Raw genomic sequence first — 19,594 nt, 5'->3', positions numbered from 1 at the left:
TTTCACGATGAATTTTAGTTAAACTATTAAGCAATCACTCCGCTTGCAGACTTAAACCGAATGTTTTTATAACATCTTGAGTGTGAAGGTTCTACAGACTCTCTCTAACATTTTAAGAAGCTCTTCAATTCCCTACACACTTAGCAGAACAAGAAACAATCAAATATTAAAAGCTTGGAAGTAGTGAATCACAAAGCCTGTATGACGATTCAAATGAACAGAGACTGGTATTTTTATATTATCCCCCCACACTGTGTGGTCTGGTATTGTGCTAACTGTTCCTAAGAGCAGTTCTGTACTCCTCCATCCCAAACCACAATTCCATTGTTCTGCACTCTGCTGAACAAAGGCTCCCAATATCCTAAACTGTGCAGCAATCCTCGGTGCTGTGTAAGCAGGGGATAACGCAACCCTAGACAGTTAGACCTTAAAACAGAATTTGAATTGGATCAGTGAAGAAAGCAACACAAAATCCTATCCCTTCATCCTCTTACTTGCAATATGGAGATCTGGTTCCTACTCCAGGCACTTAGGGAATATCGTGGTCTGCCAGAATTACTGGTGTGAGTTATCTGAAGTGCATTGGATGAGGCTGCTTAAATATAATGGGTGTAGAGCCAACTGCTACTCCTCTGCTCAGGCATAAGGATTTCAAAGTTCAAGAGCGTGTAAGGTCATTATGGGAAATCCTTCACTTGATAGTCTTCTAAACATGAAGACCTTCACACTGAGAATCTCCCACCTTAAAACTGAGTGTACCATGGCTGCAAATATAGAACATTTAATATACAATCTCTTGACTTTCAAGAAATGCAGGGCCTTAAAACTAGAGAACTACATCTTCAGTTAGTGCTTCTTCACTGACCTGCAGTTAGAAGAGGTAATGGCAGATTAAAGTGGTGTTTGTAGCAACCACATGCCAGGGGTGTAAGACGCTAAATTCACAGCGGCAAACTGCCAACACTGCCACAGTTGTCACTGTGATTTTGTTGATGTCCCCCAGAGTGAGACTGTTGTCTTGGTGTCAAGACCACAGCCATTACCAAAACACTGGCAGAGATCAGAGCTGAAGACTTCAGTCTTCTTCCTGGGAGCTCTGATGGAAGCAGCTGACAGCTCATTTGCCCCCAGCAAGAGGGCAGGTGTCTGCCACGCTGTGGCAAGTGTGCACTTCTTCACATTGCCCCCACCCCTCGCCAGTTATTTCTTCAGTTTCTTCCTCACTGCAATATGGAACCACAAGGAAATAAAAGGAGTAAAATAGAAACAAAAACCAATAAGCAACTTGTTTCCTCCAAGTATTAATTCTACACTCCGAAGGCAGGATTCAAACCCCAAATCATGTCAGAAGCAAGAAAATCCAGCTCCTCAAAAATCAGTCCCCATTTGGCTGTAGTGGATTCTCACAAGGGGGAAGAAAAGGAAGTCTAAACAAACTAATCGCCTAAAGAAAAGGGGAGAATCCTTTGTCCCTGCTTAGAATCAATGTAAAATGTACATGCATCTCTTCTCTGGTATGAGAGTGCTTTTTTTCAACAGAGATAAATTCTGAGCTAATGAATTTCTCTCCACACTCAAGTGATCTATCCATATATGCTTAGATAAGGGAAAGAAATGACAGCAAGACCACCTCTATATCCACACTGAAAAAACAGTGATAATATCAGCTCTCGCATTGCTAAGCAGGGTGAGCTTACTACAGCTTTCACAGGACGCCGCTTTCCTCTGCTGCCCTCTGTTACTTTTTATTTTAATGACCGAATCTAATGCTCGTGGAATGACACCACCAGCAATGGCAAGATCCAGGAACAGCGTGGGCAGGTGCTGTGCACAAGTTTCTCCCACAACTCTGCCAATCAACCTCAAGCCTGACTCATCTTCTCTCAGCGTTGTATTTTCCTGAAACAGAGATTAACCGCTGTGCCAAACCGTACGGTGTAAAATTCTGCTAGGAATTAGAATGACTGTGGACAAATTCTCCCTACCAATGACTCGTAACTTGAAATCAGTACTGTAACGGCTTGAAGACAGGGGTGAACGACTGAAGGATAAAACAACAAACATCTCATGAAAATTACTTCACCTATAAAAACAATTTCTGCAAAAGATGAGGAAATTCATCCCAGCCCTTTTTAAGACTTGCCCTTCTTCCATCTCTGCAACAATACCTAAACAGCAGCTGCTTTTACATCAAACTAAGTTGTAAAACTAAGTCATGTTATGAATTTCACCGTTCTTCTGCAAGAGCTAATCGAAAGTGCATCTGTCAATAGCAACATCTATTTTTGGTTCATCTCATGGATGATCCTCGCACATGGTAAATAAGGAGGCGACTGGTGACAGCCAACATAGCTTCACTATGGGCAAATCATGCCTGACAAGTCTGGTGACCTTCTGCAACAAGGCTATTGCGTTGGTGGATAAGGGAAGAGCAACTGATGTCACCTGCCTGGACTTGTACAAAGTCTTTGACACAGTCCTGCACAACACGCTTGTCTCTAAATTGGAGACACATGGATCTGATGGATGGACCACGTGGTGGATAAAGAACTGGCTAGACGGTCGCACTCTAAGGGTTGTGGTTACTTGGCTTGATGTCCAAGTGGAGACCACTGATGAGTGGCGTTCCTCAGGGGGTCAGTACTGGGATGGCGCTGTTTAACATCTTTGTTGGCAACATGGATGGTGGGATTGAGTGCACCCTCAGCAAGTCTGCCGATGATACCAAGCTGTGTGGTGCAGTTGACACACTGGAGGGAAGGGATGCCATCCCGAGGGACCTGCACAGGCTTGTGAAGTGGGACTGTGCGACCTTCATGAAGTCCAACAAGGCCAAGTACAAGGTCCTGCACATGGCTTGGGGCAATCCCAAGCGCAAATACAGGCTGAATGGATTGAGAGTAGCCCTGAAGAGAAGGAGTTGGGGGTGCTGGTTGACAAGAAGCTCAACATGACCCAGCAATGTGCGTTTTCAGCCCAGAAGGCCAACTGTATCCTGGGCTGCACCAAAAGAAGCGGCATCTAGATGATCTTTAAGGTCCCTTCCAACCCAAAGCATTCCACGATTCTATGATCTCAGACTATTTTAAGGACAGCACTGGAAGGTATTCAAAGAATGGCAAAAGGAGCCAAACAACATTTTCATTGTTGCATTTCAACACTCCCAATCCTACATATCAGCCTAAAAGTAGGTGAGTTGTGAGCTGGGCCAGGAGACTGCTTATCCATGATTAAGTGTCACTGTGAGGTGTTAACAAGGAGAGGCATATAAGAACTTAGTTGGCAACTTTGTAAAGACAAAATAAAGGCTTTTTATTTAAAGCAGCAGTTATGTTATTTATGCTGTAAACAGCTTACAGCAAATGCCATTTGTGAGTTCCTGTTTTTTTCCTCCTGTAAAATCCAACCTAGACTATTTCCTGAAAGTCTGTCACTGTGACGGATGGAAGCATGCAGGGAAGCAAAGACACATTTCAAGAAGCGTTTGGCAGAGCAACAGTTATTAACGCAACTTAATACATCATTTAACAAAAGTAGCCAGAATAAATTTTTGATGTGTGGCAAGCATTTCAAACAGTCTGACTTTTTCATGAAGGTCACAGAGTCTTTCAAAGTACGTTCATACGCACAAGCTACTGCACAGTAACTTAAGACTATGTACTTGCAGGGTGTCACAGAGCCAATCACCTATGGGCGTGCTCTTACCCTGCTGTAAACGTCAGGTATGTTGAAACAGCTTTCTCCTCAGTGCAAGATAAGTTGGCTAATTTGTTCTTACTTTGGGCTGCCAAAGGGTGAGACCTTAACCTCAGCTACTACAAGGCAGCTGCTCTACCATAAATTTACTTAGCGTAGTAAACTTTATCACTGGTCCACACTTGCACTGCACAGCATCTACAAGATACTGTAAAGTGGATCCAAAAGAGCAAAAAACAGGCACTGTGGCATTTTGCAATTGCCATTAATTCAGTTTTCATACACACATGACACCTTACACTTCAGTTCAAGCCTTCTCAACTCAGTTAGGTTCAAAGACTGCTAAAGAACAACTCATTAAAGTTTCATATATTCTACACAAAGCTTGGAAGATTGTTAGTCTTAGTAGGTATTTCTTCAGGTATATGAGACTAAAGGAAGAACCTTGGCAGGAGACCTGTCTTTCATTAAGGACATCGATTAGGACAGAGACAACAGCATTTTTCTTCACTACTCAACAATTCTGACAGAAATTTAAATTATGAAATAAATTCTGCAGTGTCGTTCATTCTCCTGTAATCATCGATCTTTGTCTATTCTCAGTATATTTCTTGCATTCTGAATTTTGAGTTTCTTTCACAATTCCCTGCAATGTTGCCTGAGTTTTGCAATCGCTGTGCAAGGCTACCATCTAGGTTGACAGCCTTTATACACTGCTTTGATAACCTGCCATCTGTCTTTCTGTCCTCCAAGCAGAAGCATCATCAGGGGTCCAAACAGGACCTCACAAATGGAAACGAGGACCAGAGTCTGGCAGAAGCGTGTTGCACTGGCAGGCTGAGTTGCTACAAAGGCGACCAGGCAGTCCCAGCCCTGGCCCTGACAAACAGCCTCTTTCACAGCTCAGCTGAGATTTCTCCATGGATCTGAACAATACGGGATACTAATTTCCAAGATGTTGCCATATTTGCTGACAAAAGGCAAAATTGCATGAATGGTGAGCCAAGAATGCTCTTTATAAGCACTGATCCCAGTGTTCCTATGCAGGTCACATTTCCCTAGAGCTGGAGTGAGGAGAAACCAGAAACAGCAATATTGCCTTCCACTCCATTACAGTCTAGCAGTGAAGCTCTGCCAGCATGTTACAGAGTGAAGGTTTCCAAGGGCATAGCAACAACGTGCTTCCTCCTTGAAATTACTTGTATTACTGTTCTATTTTACCTTAATTTAACACGTAATTGATTTAAATGTAAAATGAGATTTTGTTTTTCCAGACAGTTATTGTAAAATTTGATTTACTAGAAAAATAGATTATTTCTAAATTATGGCAACCCCTTCTAAAGCCTTTTTAATTACATGGGTATTTGTGTTCCATTATTATCCTTCTGAGTTTGATGGCAGTATTATAAGTGTACCAAATTCTAAAGAGAATGATGTTTTCTTTCTCTTTTTCAGCGCACTATGTCCTGAAGCTGTCCTGCAGAAGTCCCTTAATGCATGCATGAAGCAGTAAAAACATATTCTCTGCGAGAACATTTCCAGCAAACTGTCCTCCACAACACTCTTATTGCTGTCTGGAGATGCAGATACAAACAGATGAGGCTGTTTACAACCACCTCATGCACACACACCATTGCCTTTATACTTCTAGAGAATCTGTCCTGTGTATGTGCCAGAGGCAAAATTAAGAGATTAAAAAAAATATCTAATCTCGTTTCAAAGACCATGCTGTCCCACTGTTGCCTAACTAAATCTCCTAGGTCATTTTACCTTTTTCCAGGCTAAGCTTATTTAAGTTCCAATTTAGGCACTGGATCTCGTTATACCTTTGTCTATAGAATGAAAAATCCTTTATTCCATTCTTATTCTTACTCTATAGATGCAAAATCCTACATATAAAATAATTAATCCACCCTCCAACATTTCTTCTATAAATTGCAGGTATTAAATATGCTAAGCACCACAATATAATGATGTTTTTGTAGATCTGTAATTATTTTGGTTGAGTCACCATCCCTGGAGGTATTTAAAAGATATGTAGATTTGGCACTTGGGGACATGGTTTCGTGGTGGACTTGGCAATGTTAGGTTAACAGTTGGACTCGGTGATCTTCAAGCTGTTTTCCAAACTAAATGATTCTATGATTTCAACAAATTTCTATGAACTCTCTCTAGAAGTTCCAGATCTTGCTTAAAGGCCTGACCAGGACATAGTATTTTATCAGAGGCTTAGCAAAGCTGTGTTGAGTGGAAAGATCATTTACTACTTAAAATGTGTATTTTGCATAACACTTGTTATGAGGTCAAAGCAGTTGTCTACAAAGAGCCCTGTATTTTCCTGAAACTGCTCCATACCATTTGTTTACAGTGTTTTCCATAGGAGTAATTTCTCTTAACTTTGTAAGCCTTAAACTTTGCTAATTCCTATACGCCTTCACTTACACGTGAGGAACAGGCACCTCCAAAAGAGTCTCCATGCCACTAAACTGAGATACCTGTCTGAGCCTTTGGTGCACGTACCACAGCATTTCAGTTCAAAAGAAACGTGTGGCTCTAAAACAAGTCTTCTCACCACTCTCACTTCCCACAGCAGAGAGGTTTCAGTGTATGCAGACTGGATTCCTTCCAGATGAAACGCATATGCTCCAGGCATGCACCACAAGCACTTCAACTGATAATGGAAATTCAGTTCACAGGACAGGACTACAGCCAGTCCAAAGTAAAACTCTCAAATCGGACATTGGATGCTCAGAACAAGCCATTTGCCTCCTGCGATTATTATGCCACACTGCTTGTCCCTGTAGAAGCAGCTTATGGCCTTGCAGGGACTGCCAAGGGAGCTCGGGGAGACCAGCTGACACAACCTACCTCACTCCAGATTCTGAAGTGGGATGAATGCCTCCCTGGTTCCCAGATTCCTACCCTCCTTTGGCTATACTGAAATGCAGATTGTCATAGTGGAACCATCTAACAAGCAGTTCATATCATCATAAATCAGTAATGTGTTGTCCTTCTTACTTTGTTACCTGCCAGTCTTTGTTGACTCCAAATACTGTTTATCAGCAAAGATTTTATTCTCTAGAATCCTAGGGAATTTACTGAAGAGCATTAGACCTTGCTAGGAAAGGCCTCACTCATTTCTCCCCATGCTCACGTCTCACAGAACCAAACTGCAGAACACCTATGTCTGTAATTTAACTCTACTTGTGCAAACTTTTAAATCCAGGGGTCTTTGTTCAAGGCAAAAAGCCTCTTGGGAAATCTGAGCTTTTGATGGCTTTCTAAACCATCCTTGCAATCTTGCCCTCCCAAGAGGCAGCACGTATAATTGACAAAACCTGTTTTTCATGAAACTATGCTACACAGACAAATATGTTTATCTTCTAAGGCTTTATTAATGGAGTCTCAATCAATCATTAGAGCCTTAGGAAACAGTTAAAACAGAGTATTAATGTAGGGCTAACCTACTACTTATTAAATACTGAAGCAATGTCCCATGGACCTGGACCCTATGGTACTAGGTAGTGTACAGACAGAATGGAAGGGTCCGTGTCCCAGATAGTGTAAACATATAATACTAAAAGCTGTTAGACCTGTACAATAATTGCTTCATAGGGTTTTACATTAGAAGTGTTACTTACATATATGTATGAATGTATTTTAAATTGGTTTTATCTTTTGCTTCTGTGCTAGTTGTTCCAGCACTGCAAGTAAAGGGTCTAATCCTGCTCTCACGGAAGTCAAAGGGAGGTGCTCCAAGTGTAACAGCACTGACGCATTAGTGAACACAATATATTACGGCACTTCTTGGAAAGGTGGACAGAATGGGAAATTCCTATACAGCATGAACAGACAAGATTTTTCAGCTTACACCGCTAGATATTTTCCTGCTTTCCTTCCAAATATTCATGGTTAAGACTTTTCCTAGTTCTATGGCAAATTTCGTATTTGATGCCAGCTACAAATGAACCAATTCATTTCCTTCTTTCCTCCCAACTTCTTCCTGAGGTCTTAACAGAGATCCACAGAATGAACTTGTGGCAAAAATCATCACTATTTTTGTACAAGAGTGGTAGAGGCAGAACTGTTTCATCTATTGTTGTCACTTCCCACGGTGAGCCCTGGAATACTGAGGAAGTCCTGGGAAGAAGACTGGCTGTTCCAAGTTTCCTCTATCTTTCCACTGCCTCTTAAGCCTTGCCCTATCACACACTTGCCTTGTGGAGCCATGCCAAGTTGCCCTGGTGGAAGAAACACATAAACATGGAAAAGCAGCAGCTTGATGTTAAAAGAAATATCAAAGACTACCATTACATGGGAAAAAATTACAGAACATATTGCCTCATAACCTAAGATGACGGGCAATTAAGCCTACTTCATTATTTGCAGTGGTATCTTCCAACCTCTCTAACAAGACTTGGTGGAACTCCTTCAGAGCACACAGACCTGCAATTCAGGAGCTAATCAAAGCACTCTCACCCTTAGCCAAGTGCAATTTTGTTAAACTGTTATGTAAGTGATTAAAGCAAGACAGTAAGATTCATGTTTATTACCTGAATTGTCTGGTAAACTGAAGGATCAAATCCTTTCACAGTCACCTCCCGGAAAACTCTTGGCTCCAGTTCCTCTTTGGTCAGATCACAGTGATATATAATACCTGCAACAGAGTGCAAGTTTGGCAGCTTAGTCTATTATGTATCATTAAAATGATGCTGGTTTAGGCACAGTGAGGGAGTAATGAATGGCAAAGGTAACTCAGCAGGGTGAAAAACAGTAGCTCCAGACAAACTGTGAATTAACTGAAAGAATGTAACATATACATATATGCACTGGAGAGGTGCAGAGCCTTTCTGTACAGAAAGAATAATTCTCACCACCCATACAAAGTCAGGTATCCAAAGCGGGTTAAGCAAAATGGAAAAGATTTGTTTTCATAGTTACATAGTATTCATTGAGAATGATAATGTTGGAAGTATAAAGTCCATTTTAAAATATCTTCTCCAGAGCCACCAGACTGAGAATAAACATAGCAAAAATTCTACTCAGCTCAATATTCTTCTCTTTATGATAAAATATTTTGAAATTACAATTTAAATGGAACTCCATATAGTGGAAAGAGCTGAACATCCACTTGAAATTGTGGCAGATTAGAACAGGTTACCTACGTGACTGAACAGAATTTGGTCTTGTATAATTTATTTTACTCCGTGATCCTGCAGGTTTGAAGGCAACTTCACTTGCTTGAGTTGCACCTATGATTTCCAAAGGATTGTGCGCATTTTTAGGCTGCAGCAGAGGCAGAATCATAGACTGTAGCAATCTAGACACTCCGCCAAGAAGAAAATCGCGTCTAGACTATAAATCACATTTCCTCTCATTCAATCGCAATAACATTTGCACATGTGCCATACAGCGTGACTACCGTTGTGTTTGCACACTGATTAGCACACTACAAAATTCTAATATTCATGGATATACTATAGATACATATGATATATAAAACTAACCTCATTGTTAATTATTCTTTGTTCTTCTGCTTGACAACAAGCTGGTCTCTGTGGAGTTTTAAACGTATATTAGGGCACTAAAAGTTGCGGCAACAAGCCCTCTACAGGCATCCTCAGTGTAATAAAATTAACCAAGGTATACAGGACTTGACTGAAAGACTGCTGTATTGTGTATATTTTAGATACTTTCAGGAAACTATAAGCAATTATTACAGAGGTTATAGCTATAAAAAATTATATTGAAACATGAAATAATGAGGAGACATACGCTACAAGAGAATTGTCTCATTAAATCACTTTTATAGACTGTGGAAAATCAAAGATACAGCTTGGCAAAGGAACACAGATGAAAACCAACATTTCTAATAACTGATAAAGCCTCTTTCTGAAATAGTGAATTACTAAATAACTAAAAGTAGGACTACTGTAATCTGCTGGGAATTTTTTTCCTTCATTTGTCACAAAGTGACTAGCAAGCCTAATATAGGGTGACAGGTACAAACAAGCATTAAAGCAGCATTTCCCTTAAAGATTAGGATCCACAAAGTGATGCGAAAGCACAAAGGAAAGCACACCAGGTGGTCACAGGCAGAGAGGTCATCTGACATATATACAGCTGCCCAAGCTGGATAATGCATTGGCAAACATTACATGCGGAGCAGGCAGAATAGCTGCATACTAGGAAACCGCATGATGAAGCATAAGCACAGTCACAGACTGCATTTCAGGAGTCAATCAACATAATATTATGGTAACATGCAACGGAACTCCTGGTACTGCATCTCTTTATTTTATTTTTAGTGACACTGGAGCTGACATCCAAAAACAGTAATGTTGGGGCCTGCACACTTCTGTTGTGTGTAAATAAATGCAAAACATGAGTGCTCACCTAAGTGTCTCATTGGAGTGAAAAGCAGGGATAACCATGTTTTTCAGTGAATAGCAATAATGATTTTTACGGTGTCAACATCAATGGTTTTAGAAGTGCTTTATTCATTATTTCATATGTATGTTTACCATCAGTTTTGTTGTAGGTATTAAATACCAGTATGTTAATTTGTTTCTCATTGGAAAAAAAAATCATAATGTAACTTAATACAAGTGCAAATTATATTGATTTCTAACAGTAAAGTAAGAAGCTCTAGGTTAACCAAGGATCAGCCCCATATCTTTTGTCTGGTTATTGTACTGGTAGGGTGCAAATGGAGATTGTATGCAACTTAAAAAACATCCACACACCTACCTAAAAATTACCTCTGGTCTGCCTTCCTCATCATTTCCTTATTCCCATACATTCTACTTCCATTTCTTTCCTTCCTCTTTCTTCTAGATTCCAGGTCACTCTGCACCAGTTAACAGAGCTACGCCATGGTGAATTCTCTGTAGATGCTAAGCACACGGATGAAAAGGAGAAAAAAAATCTGCCTGCCTAAGCAACCAGCAGGCAGTAAGAGCAGTCATTGCTGGTTGGCTGGCAAGCCAGGGGCTAACACAGATCCCCGGGCTCTTCCCCTCCACATGTTTAGCAGCTGCAGAGGCTCTACTGGCTCAGCTAAGATGAACGATGGAGGCTTGTAAGACTGGTAACTTCTGGCCCATGACATAGGATGTGAGCAAGTGAACTATCTGAACCATCAAGTCGGGATGAAGGTTAGAGGCAAAAACAAGAGTGTCCTCAAGGTCCTCCCTAGACTCAATGGCTGCAACATTCTGAATGTTGTTTAAAAGTTTGTTTAAAAACAGGAACTGGAAACATAATATATCTTATTTCTGGTTGTGTAAACAGTAAGATAATAATAGGAAATTCATCACACTTCTTATCTGCTAAGTTTGAAACATAATTTTGATAATTTGACATCTCCCCTCTCCATATTTGAATCCTGTCCTGTATTAGCTATAGATTATTTGGGCCATAAAGAAAGAAAGAAAGAGAGAACAGCAAATACGTTTTCTTGTTATATACCAGCTTCACAATTGCATAGAAACTCCCTTCCTATTCAAAATCCTGGAATACTTCTTGGTGTGCCACACACATATTACAGGATGCTTTGGACAGTTCTGGCTTTGCACGGTTGTACAAAGAGGATTCCCACAGCAATCCAACACCACCAAGTGTTGTAAGGACAGATAGTAAGGATCCTCTAATGAGGCTATGCATAAATGAATCAAAAAGCTGACAGAGAAGGAATTTTTGTGGCTTTTATTAATGTCCTCCAAAATTGTGATGAAAATCACATTAAATACATTAACAATTATCTTCAACAGAATTTGTAAACTTCTATCTTGCTACATGAAGCAAGAGCTGTGAGAATGCTACAATCTGATCTCTAGTACAAGCCAGTGTTGAGTAATTTCTCTATAATTTCTCAATGCAGGTCTCTCAAGTATTAGTAAGCATATCATTTAGGCTTCATGGATCAAGGACTGGTACATTTTGAAGTGCACAACCAGAACTTCCTATATGGAGAGAAGAAGTTTTATCTGCATCTTAGACATACCCAATAACTACCAAACAACAGAAAACGAGAAAGATATGGTTCCCAGGAAAAGGAACAATAACTAAGGGAAAAAAACAATATTACCTGGAGATAAAAAGGAAGTAAACTGATAGAATATTTCGGTGTCCTTCTTTTGGCCACTATATCCCACAATACTGCCAACCTCTAGAGGGAAAGTCTTGAGATGTGTGCCAGTCGCTAGGTCATGAAGCTGCAGGATGTTCTTCACGTCGTGCAGATAGCACAAAACCAGGAAGTTGGACCTCACACAAGCAACCCATTCTGCACAGTGGGGGAAAGAAAAACAAAGCCACAGAACGTACAGTAAAAAAAAGTGGAAGAAAGAAAACAATCAGACGTAATCTGATTCTAAAATTCTTTCATATACGTAAATACAAGCCCCAAAATTTCTGACATGCACTGATTTTCACTCTTAAATCCTTAGAAGTCACCTGCCTTCTGAAACAAAAAAAGTGAACCCAAAAGGAAAGACTGACATTCTTTGGAAGCACACTAACCATGCCACCTGAAGCTGATTTATGCAGACACAGGAATACAGAACTGCTTAACCAAGATGCTTATGCACCTGGGGTGCTTATAGATCAATACTGCTCCTAAGTATCACATATTTCAATGCAAAAGCCAAACAAAACATTGATCTTTGCCAGCAATACTTCTGGAAATGCATGAAAATCAAAATAAGCATTATGGTTTAGACTCCAGCTAAACTAGTAAGAACGAAAAGATACGCGATCCTGTATTGCACATTAAAGTATAGCACCCAGAGGTTACTATTCATCTTGGGTTTACTGCCTAAGTATTCAGCAGGCTACTCTCGTAAGCAAGCTCTACCGGGTGTAAGAAAAGGGCTATTCTGAGGTGATATCCTCAACATGCCATTTTCAAGAAACGTTCCAAAAAATGTTTATTCAAGATGCGAATATTGTTAAACAGCATTCTTGAGACTGTAAGGTAGTAGGAACAGGATGCAGCACAGTGAACTCCATCTGGCAGCAGGACCCTGGAACACAGCACTCGGCAGAGGTTCATCTCCTTCGTGCCTCTCCTGGCAGCCCCCAGCCCCTGCAGAGCCGCCCACCTCGGCCGTGCAGCTGCGCAGGAATGAGGGCTTCTGCTTCACACAACCCTTCACATTCTGAGTTTCTTCCTCAGAAGCATTACCAGAGATATGTGAACTTTTTAATGGAACGCTGATTTTTTTCAATTGGATTTTGGAAAATCTAAGCTGATTAAAAAAGGTCTAGGCTGGCCATTTCTACAAAAATCCCTGCAGTTCTACTGAGCATCTCACTTCAATCCCCATCTTTAGATCCTGTGAAGCGTAGAAACTCTTCAGGGCTCCGGTTCACCCAGAATATATCACTTCACACATTTTCTCCTGTCTCCCATTGGCTTTAGAACTTTTGTGACAAATCTATTTATTTACTCATGCAGACAGGAGAAAGACTGAAACCTCTTCATCTCAGTATTTCTGTCATTTAAGAAACTCGTAACCCTACTTCACAACAAAAGTATTTCAACTTCTCATCAATTCACAAATTAAATACAAACAAGACAAAATACAAACAAGGTTAAAAGTCAAGAAAAAATATCTGGAAGGAGAGAATGAAGAACTTTCTTTGTTCATAGGTCTAGGTGAGGTGGTGATTCTTGTCCTCCTCCAACTATGTATGTGCAACTTCTCCCCTGACAAGTCAGACTCGAAACCTAAACCACGGTACCAGCAAGGTACCAGCACTGAACAATGCTTTCTCTTATGTGCTGGAAGCAAAAACCAAAAAGATGAAAGCAAATGAGCAAGAAAAATCAGGTTGGACTGACTCAGGCACACTGTAATGTCAAAGTAGGACTGTGAGACGGGGAGTTTACAATACCAACACTGGAGGAAAAACCATCTAAAACAAAACAGCAGCAAGACAAAATTGACTGAATTTCAGTTTTACACTATTTTACATTATTCACATTTTAACAGTTTCTTCCAGTTTCCCCAAAGCCCTATAAAACCAAATAATTTGAATTTACAGAGTTGTACTCAAGACAGTCTTATAAATGCATCTTTGCACATTCAGGTTCCAGAACAAAAGTTCAAAGCTGTGTCATGTGCCCCTTCCCTTAAGGGTAACAAGCTCTTTCTGAATTGAAGGTCAAAACTCACTATTCTGTAACAGTTAGCTTCTTTAACAGTCCCTGCTTTCATACACAGTTCAGGTCTGTCATGACCCCCTAGAGCTCGAAGACCTTCAAATCCCAAGAGCTTGATAGACTCTACTTTCCTTTTAGCTTCTTCTTGAAGGACCAGTGAAATTTAACATTAGTCTGACTTTCTAGCAGTATGAATTTATGTTACATCAACACCAAAATAAAGCTTTACTACTCCCCTCTTCCTGAAGACCACCACTGATATTTTTTTACCCCAAGACTTTCTAACTCCCTCATGAGCTGCTAGCCTAAATCTGGGGAATTGTCTAACCAAATCCCCAGAGTAAAACACTACTTGAAATTTCAACTGTGAAGCCACAACCTTAAATAATAAGACACAGCACAACATAACACTGTTTATAAATTAGTAATTGATGTGTAATTTTAGCTCTGGAGTGACTTAGATTTCTTAAGCAAGGCTGGAGAACAGAATAAACTTTTAAAGTTTAATTGTTATATTCAGTTACATATTTTGAAATATAGAATCATTCTTGGCTGTATGAACACGCAGAATATGCAGTAATTTAAAATATTTATTACATTGGCATTGCACAAATCTGCCAAAATTCACGTGTACAATTCTTTTATTAACACAAAATATGAATTAAAAAAATAGCATCCCTACAGTAACACACCATTTTTGCCTGCAGAATTAACTGCTCTGCAAGAAGTATGAAATTCCACGAATTCCACTGATATTCTCAGTAACATCTGTAATGAAAATTTTGTTTTAGTCTTGAAATTTCCTGATAAAGTTACACAAAATGGATTATAGGCACTCTCAGATTAACTTCAAACGTATGTAACATGTAGTTTTGCTTCAACAAAATACTACTTAAGCAATCTGTGTTTTAAAATTAAATTGTGATGATGCTTAATTCCTCACTAATCATTTGATGAAGCATTGCAGTTTAATGGATTATTTCATTAAAAGTCACAGTTCATTATTACTTCAACTTACATATTAGGAAGAGATATTATTTTTATTAAAAAAATTCAGTTGCCCAGGGGTAAGGCTGCTGGCTTACGTGAGGATTCCTGCTATTGAAGAACTTGCCTTGGAAGCAGCAATCTTAACTCTCCATGACCTCTTTGGTTTACAAATTAGATGCTGTCAGCAAGGTGAAGATAACAGATGCGAAGGCAAGGCAAAATGTTTTTAAAACATTCAATGAGATTTAGGTATGCAGCTTCTGTGTATACCACCTGTATTATAACTGGTTTTGGTGCATTGCTAACTGCCTCCAAAACTTATAGTAATGGAAGCTACAAAGTAAAACATAAAAACATAGCAAAACACTGAAGCAGACTTGAAAGAGCAGCAGAAAAAAAAAAGACACTAAGAACCAACACTTATACACATATCAAGTTAAAACAATGCTGAATTATTAACAAGAGCTGTTTTTTGACTGCAAGCTACAAGCCGAGCCTCTGTTACTCCCATGCTCTGCACTGAGAACTGCAGATACTGTCGAGTTTGCTGCCTTAGCAGTCAGTCTCCTTGGTTTTGTTTATGCATTGCAGAATGCATCCTGCATGCCTCTGTAGTGCCTGGCAGCTTCTAAGACTGTGTGCTTGCAGACTTCACATGCCTAAAGGCTAAGCCTGACACCACTGCTGCAGACTCCCCTTGCAGGCAATGGGCAGAAACAAGCACCTTCAGAATGCAGTACACCCAACTATTTCGGATACCCTGTTCTGGGATACCGTGAATTGCTTGTTGAGCAGTTTCACTCACACAAGTGGTTTTTTTTTAAATCTAACCATCCAAGACCTCTCCAGTGTACAGGGCCAGTTTATTTTCAGTTAATATCAATGAACAGAGCAGTTACTCTCACAGCTGAATTTATCATTTGTTCTCCAGCACACTTACAATTCATCTACTTACAACAGCCATCAGGCAAAGGATTTCTTTTATCAAAGAATAAACACATAGAGGTTGCCTTTTCCTACCTGAGCTTCTTGGCTCAGGCATCAGAGAGAGACGGATACACTTGGGGACACTCTTAGGTACTGAAAGTACACGTGAAGAATTATGCTTGGTACATTCCCCTCTGAAGATGACAGTGACCGCCTTGGTGATTACAATACATTACACACAATTCTCCAATAGCTAAATCTGGGCTAGAGGAATTGTACTGCTTAACAAGGCCTAGAAAACTGAGGTCAACCATCTGTAGAAGTTCTAGTTCAACCTTTTAGAAATTCATATGCTGCCACCTTCCAAAAGCTCTTTTATTTTGATAGTTTTCAATAGCAGCAAAGTCATGCCACTAACCCTGCACCTGCTCCATTGCTACGAACAACTTTTGAAATAGTTTCAGGAAAAAAACGGTTGAATCCTCACACCAAACATCTGTGCCACTAACCTTAATTACTTATGACAGTTCTGTCCTTTTATTTCTGCAGCAGTAGCTACAGCATGTTAAGTGTTCAACTGTACAAGCATGGTTTGACAGATACAGGCTGAAATGTTGACGGACAAGAAAGTGACAAGCTAGAAGAGCTAGGCAGTCATAAGCTTCAGCAGAAACTGCTGAGTTACTTGCTGTACAATGTGCTTGTGCATCCACTCTACAAATGCTGAATATATTTTAATGGACGCCTGCCAAAGCTTCAGCTGGAAAATAGACCTGGAAGGTCATTTTGGTTTCTTTGGTGAACACAGACAATGCCCATAAACTTCAGTGTCTGCAGATTAACCCGTATCGATGTTGATCTCAATTAAACTGACCCATAACCACCACTGAAGGCTACTTACGGGTAGACTTGCAACCAAAGCATGAGCAATATACAGAATAAGACATGAATCATTCTGAAACATGTGAGTAAATGTTGATGAGCCCTCACAACACATGAAAAGGCATACGCCTTCTCTCTGAGATACCATCCTCAGTGACAGCCTGCCATGTTTAAGTTAATGCAAAAGCTCCAACCAATTTCAGCAAGGATTTTATATCCCACATCCTCTCAGTATGAGACACAGACGAGAGACAGAGTAGGGGAGGGGCAAAGCTCTTCTGAAGCTGCAAACATCAGGAGTAACACTTTCCTTAAGTAACCTACAGGCTTTAGTCATCTGTGACTGGTGCAGGTTTTCCATGGTAAACAGAGTTAAACAGAGACACAAAAGCCCTACCAGGGGAGCAGAATAAAACTTTCAGTCAGGGACATGCATCTGGACCTCATCCTGTCCCCAGGTGCCCAGTGACTGAGGAACTGTATCTGGCTTGGCCAGATCTTAGGGGGTGGTTTTTGTTGCTGGGAAACACTGGAGCTAAGCCAGATCCCAGCTGTTTTTTTTTTTTGTTTACCCCCCCCCCCCCCCATTTCACAGTAGAAGCTTATCAATCTGGTCGTTTGCATTGCAGCCAATTTTGTCCTCTCTGCCAGACTTCTGCACTAGCTGTCTCTGCAGGGTGCTTCCTCTGGGACACACAGAAGGTCACACGACTGCTCCTCAGAATGGTCACACAATTCTTCATGCACCCGCTTCGCAAGCAAAACTCCCAAGCGTGTAAAGCTCTGGGTACTCTGAAAAACACCACAGAGTAATGGAGTGCACAAGCTTCCTGGTGCTTAAGATGAACATGAGGGACTACTCACAGCCATGTACATCCTTGTCATTCAGGATCAACAATTTCATGGTACTCATTCCAGACTTTCCCTCCTGGTTTCACTACAGTGCCAAAAGATACATTTCAGCTGCAGTAATTCCCCTCCCCAAACTCTTCAGCACTTATGAATTAGCTAGCAGGTTAAAGGCATGAAGAAGAATACTATTTTTTACTTGGAGCACACACTCTAGCTGAGGGGAGGGAAGCATTTTACATGCGCTGATTTTGGGTGTGCAGATGTGTACAAGGTGCAGGAGTATTGCTAGCTTTGCCCCTGCTTGTTAAATGGCCAACTGAGATTGAAGGAACTGTTCAAGATCACTCACCTCATCTAGGACACACTCAGGAATATGTCTTATTTCTCAGCCCTCCTTACTCAGGAGATCTATTCTGATTTTCTTTTCACTGTCACAAGTACAGGGCTGGATATAACTGCTACTCTCATGTTTCCTGCTTTACCAGTATTGGGCACTTTCGGTGGGCTTACAGTTCTCAGAATTAATCATTTAACCTTCTAAAGACAGCAGGTTTATCCTATGCCTTAGAACTAGTGTCGCAGTGTCTGTCATGATCAGTCTGCATTTACGGTTTCATAGCCGTCTTACCTAATTCAGCACACCCACTTTTGGCTATGTGGTCATTTAAACCACTTGTTCAACATTAGACGTGAATCTCTTCTATGGTTCTGTTTTAGACCCCCTGAAAATTAAAAGTAACACTTTAAAAACGAATTTCAAAGGGGGGGAAATGAGTCTCATCACACCCCAATACGTTCTGAGCTCCCCCTCAAATATCATTTTAAAATAGCTGTCATTTATTTCTTCCCCTCAGTTCACAGAGCAGAGATCTAAATTTACCTCAACTCTGTGTGAAATCCCTGCTGAGAGTTGTGAAATGAGGTGTGCATACAACCTCACTGCAGGCATACGTTTATTTTTTTCCCTGTATTTCCCAAATTAATTCATTTATAAACAGTTCTGAAGACAAAAAGGTCAAAGCCAATATAGAAGTCTATTTTGAAGAATATGTTGGAGAAACCACATGACATTCACACTGCCTTGTAGGCATGTGTGTTTATTTCTCAGCTAGATTATATTAACTACAGCATCTTCCCTAAAAATGCATTATGACACTTTGTGAAATTTCTTGCCATTGATGGACAATGACAGAGCTTCATAATGTTTAATCCTGAACTTATTATTCATAAATAAATCTATTTCTGCATGTGCATGGTGCAGTTTTTATGAAACAATTTAAGTTAACATATAGAAATGAAGGCAGCTGCAGCTACAGCTACCAGGCAGATCACACAAGAGCAGGGGACTTCTGAGCTGAGCAACTATATATTCCAGTAAAAACCATTTGTGACCTAGAGCATCACTAACTACAATGTTTATAAAGAAATTCTAATAGAGCTAATTATATCTGGGTAAAGAGTCATTCCCACACATACTTCAAATTGGACAAGCAGCAATACTCATTTACCCTTTCAATCACTGCTGTCCTAGCTTTTGCAGAAGGCATTTCATTACATTGTCATCTCTGGATCACACAAAATCAAATTCACTTGACTGCAAGGTTTTCAAGACAATGAATTATTAACTGCCTTCTGCTATAATTATGTCTTTCTAAACCACATCTTGGAATGATTAAAACAACATGACATAGAGACTGGCTTGTTCGCTGACTTCAACACATAAACAAGTGGGGTTTTTTATTTATTCAGGGCTACAACCTCCTGAACAAGTTAATACTCCCTTATCTTGGTGCTGAGGATACAACATTAATTTGCAAGTGTCTGCCACAAAGAAGCAACCGAACAATTCAAACTTAATAACTGTAGATCTAATATCTACTCGTAACTCATCTTCTCAAAGAGACATTTTCATTTCTTAACTTAATCCAATTCATTTACATACCACTCCAAAAACCTAGACAGAGAAGTGGACCTATGATTGCCTACTCCAGCTTCACATTCAAATACAGTAGAATCTTAATGACACACAACAGACTCCTGAAAGTCAATCTGATAGTTTTATCTGACAGATTATGTTCG

The 19,594-nt window shown here is 40.2% G+C and overlaps 1 protein-coding gene across 1 annotated transcript in view; it reads right to left on the bottom strand.

Moving 5' to 3' along the window:
- Positions 1–19,594, bottom strand: part of PREP (prolyl endopeptidase) — a 118,277-nt gene that overhangs the window by 35,452 nt on the left and 63,231 nt on the right. Inside the window, exons 9-10 of the mRNA XM_075414300.1 lie at positions 11,786–11,983; positions 8,250–8,353 (exon numbers count right to left, since the gene is read on the bottom strand). Of these exons, the coding sequence (XP_075270415.1) occupies positions 8,250–8,353; positions 11,786–11,983 (302 nt within the window). The remainder of the gene's footprint in view (positions 1–8,249; positions 8,354–11,785; positions 11,984–19,594) is intronic.

Source organism: Opisthocomus hoazin, chromosome 2 (genome assembly GCF_030867145.1).
Source record: "Opisthocomus hoazin isolate bOpiHoa1 chromosome 2, bOpiHoa1.hap1, whole genome shotgun sequence".
Classification (NCBI taxonomy): Eukaryota; Metazoa; Chordata; class Aves; order Opisthocomiformes; family Opisthocomidae; genus Opisthocomus; species Opisthocomus hoazin.
Note: the sequence above shows the minus strand (reverse complement) of the source record. Positions and strands in the feature narration are given on the sequence as shown.